Consider the following 3,670-nt stretch of genomic DNA (forward strand, 5'->3'; position numbering starts at 1 on the left):
GATCCCCAGCAGCAGGCACTTGGAGGAGACTCTGCGTGGGCACTTGTTTAAGGAGTACCTGACTAAACAATTGGGTTATTCTTTAACTGTGGGAGAAGTGCCTGTATTCCCTTCACGCAAGCTCCCTACTGGCTTTCTGCATTCATAATTTATTGGAGCCGTTTTCCCCTCCGTCTTTCTCCCGTTACTTCTTTTTCTTTCTTTTTTTTTCTTTTTTTTTTTTTTTTTTCCCGATCGTTATTCACCCTCCCTCCCCAAATCTGTGCTGCATCACTAGCTCTCATTATGCTGTGCTCAGTAGCCCAGTGTGTTCTCCGCCTCTGCTAGGCAGTGGCAGCATGGATGGTGCTCTTGTGACGACCTCTGCTGATGCTATCAGTCCACTGCGGATAGGCATGCTGAGTAATCCTGCTGTAAATGGGCGAGGACACGGACACACGAAAAATTAACCACAGCTTTCTTCGAGACCACAACTATGTGACTGAAGGTAACAGAAATACTGTCATTATTCTCTTCTTGTATTGCATATTCTATGCCAGGAATGCACTGTCATTTTGGAGATGTAGGCTGTTCCTTTTTTTTTTTTTTTTTTTTAAACAGGGAGACTTTCAAGGCATTTTTCTGTGTGATGTAGCAACAGAATCTGTCTGAATTTGCTAAATCGCGAAGGCATTCTGTCATGCTACAGCAGTATATGAAACTATATGAGCTAAAGAAGGTCTTGCATTGTGCTGAGTTTGTGCTAGTGAGGTGTGCAGCACCTGGCATTGAATGCACAGTAGCTGCAATGTGGAAGATTGGAAGCAGTTGATTACTTAAAAGAAGGTGAAAGATTTGAGAGCACTAAAGTAAGAGAAATAATCTGTAAAGTTAACTGTTTGCTGGTGTAATAAAGGTTATGCATCTCATTTTGGTAATTGTAGCCTGAGCATCACAGACATTGCCGAGTTGATTGTTCCTTAGAGAACCGTATACATTTAGAAGGGATATGTAAGCATAATCTTTTGAAATACTGCTGCCTTCTTTCCGTCCTCTGTGTATGTGCAAGGTACATGAGAAAAGAAAAGGTACCTTCATTGTAAATCATTCAGTGGCTGGTAGCTTATTACATAGAAAGGAATTTTCCTGCAGGTGACATACATTAAATGCTGAGAGAATTTATCTTGAGACCAGTGAAATGGTTGGGTCAGGTACTGATCCATATTTCCTTGCCAGAAAGTTGGTTTAAGAGCAGGCCATTTTAAGATTGATTGACTGAACAGGAGAAATGTATTTGTAGGTGCTTGACTTTGCAAATATATTTGTGTGTGCAGAGTTTTAACAGCACTTTCCAGCAGCAGAAACAGTACTTCAGTGTAGGCTTATATAATATGAACATACTTAACAGCAGGGTCAACCAATACTACTTGAGACTCAGTCTCCAGATTCTGTCGTCATTTGATCAATGCTCAGTCACTTAATACTCCCATGCTGCATCCTGAAATGTGATCAGCTGATGCTCTCTTGATAATTGATGATTTGCATTTTTTTTAGAATGTAGAAAACAGCAGGATGATTTTGCCATACTGGGAACACAAAGTAGATTTTTCAGAAGAAAAATTAAAAAAGCTGTGTAGTGTAAATGTTACCACTGGCTGGTGTAATTGTTTGCTAATCTTGCCTCTAGGACATTCTTTGCATTCTGGTTCATGTCTTGGTGCATTTTTTAATTTGTTTTGAATTTTTGGTTAATGCTTTTTGTCTGAATGATGACTTATGTTTTGAGATGTAGTCATCTGTAATAACATTTGAAGAAACTTTGTCTTAAATTTATAAATTTATGCCTTATACTGTGCATTTTGCAGAATCTAATTACTGCAGTGTACTTGCTACATGTTGAGATTCAGATGTATATTTAATGGGCATGTGCAGCTATGTTAAAATTCGGACTTTCGAGTCTTGTCAGTTTTGTAATCTGAGGAAAATAATCCCTTACGGATTTTGCAAATCAATATTCTTCTCTTTTGTATGTTATGGGTGTTTTAAAAATTAGATGGAGGTTTTTAGTATTTTTGCGGACACTGCTGACACAAGTTTTAGATTTTCTCACTTTTCATCTTCACTTGATATTTGGATCAGAAGGACTGGATGTTCTTCCACGATTGTACATGGAGTGACTTGTCTGAAGTGGGTCAAAATATACCTTGAATATCAGTGTCAGCCTGTATTGTATTTTCCCTGTGATCAGAAGTCATCATGAAATATGTTGGCATCTGAGTTTGAGGTGGATGAAGTATGGGAAACCTTCAGTAGCAAAATGTTAGTTCTTCAGCTCTGACTGTGTAAAGTTTCTTGGGAATGCTCAGTTTGTCAGCTGTAATAAAATTCTTCACATCTGTTATACCTGACATTGCCACACCCTTTGAAGGATCATGAAAATCATGAGGGAATGGATTTATCTGTGAAATTTTTCCAGGGACACCTTCAGCTCAAAGAAGCCCATCACAAATTTTAATTTCTCATTGATACACTTTGTTTAAAATGCATAATGAATACGTAAGCTAAACTGGTGCTTAAAATGTGCTTTGTTTTTTCTGTTCTTTTTTTTTTTATTTTATGTAGAGATTTGGCTCCATGAAACAACCTTTAGCACTTCTCATCTGTAAAGGCCTGAAGTCCTTTCACAGTCCTTGCATTTGATCCTATGATATGTTAGTGCTGCATGTATGATGGTAACATACATATAGAAACGCAGTTGCAGGCGGTAATGTGTTGCTTTGTTATATTGGAAAATAATTTTATTGGGGCTGAACCCAAGTCTTTCTTTTGGCATCTTTGGCTTTTGTAATCCACTATTTAAAACAAAGACAGACTTTATATTGTATCCAGTGTATTAGAGAAGTTCCTGATTCGTTGTTGTCTGTGAATAACTACAATTTCCTCTTCTGTTTTCAGAGTTTTAAAATCTTGATAAGGGGTGTCCTCTGTCCTTGCTGCTCCATGCAGCAGACTAAATTCATTTACAAAAGGAGGTATTTCTGACCTTTATATGTACTTTCTTCCTCTCTATTCCCTGAGGAAAGTAAAGCCAACAATAATCAAGATGTTGGGTTAACTATAGTATTGCTTTAGTTCTCTTCCTCTTTTACTTCTTCAGTGATTTAAAAAAAAAAATAATGGGGTGACACATGAATTCACAGGGTATAGGAAAACTGTGAGCCAAATCTGATTTGCTCTGCTCTTGCTAGTGGACCTAGTGTGTTCCTAACGAAACTGCTTACTTGAGCAAAGTCGGATTTAATCTCTTTGATAGGTCATTATTTTGTAACATTGGGGTTATCTGTATCACCTTGATGGAAAATTGAATTGGTTTTTAAATCTCAAAAATTACGTGATTTGATGGTTGATGTTTTACTGTTGATGTTACACTGTTTCTGGTAATAGGCATTATAAACACACATATGACAACAGTGACTACCTGGACTTATTTCTCCTGTTACATATGCATATCTGTAATAAAACCAATGGAGTTAAAACAAGCAGGACTTGAATAATTTTGTCATTGTAAGTCTTAAAAGTATGTTACAGGCAATTTAATTCCAGCAGCAATACTCGGTAAGTTTTTTCAATGATCACTTTCAAAAGTGGTTTTTGAAGGAAACTGCTTTAATTGGAGTTGTTTGTGTAGGGA

At 37.2% G+C, this 3,670-nt stretch overlaps 1 protein-coding gene across 1 annotated transcript in view; it reads left to right on the forward strand.

Annotated features, from left to right (window-relative positions):
• Positions 1-344: 344 nt before the first annotated feature.
• Positions 345-3,670, forward strand: part of PPP2R2C (protein phosphatase 2, regulatory subunit B, gamma) — a 141,288-nt gene continuing 137,962 nt past the window's right edge. The window contains exon 1 of the mRNA XM_009328842.1: positions 345-487. Within this exon, the coding sequence (XP_009327117.1) occupies positions 418-487 (70 nt within the window). The 5' untranslated portion in view covers positions 345-417. The remainder of the gene's footprint in view (positions 488-3,670) is intronic.

Source organism: Pygoscelis adeliae, unplaced genomic scaffold, assembly GCF_000699105.1.
Source record: "Pygoscelis adeliae isolate BGI_AS28 unplaced genomic scaffold, ASM69910v1 Scaffold66, whole genome shotgun sequence".
In the NCBI taxonomy this organism is placed as follows: Eukaryota; Metazoa; Chordata; class Aves; order Sphenisciformes; family Spheniscidae; genus Pygoscelis; species Pygoscelis adeliae.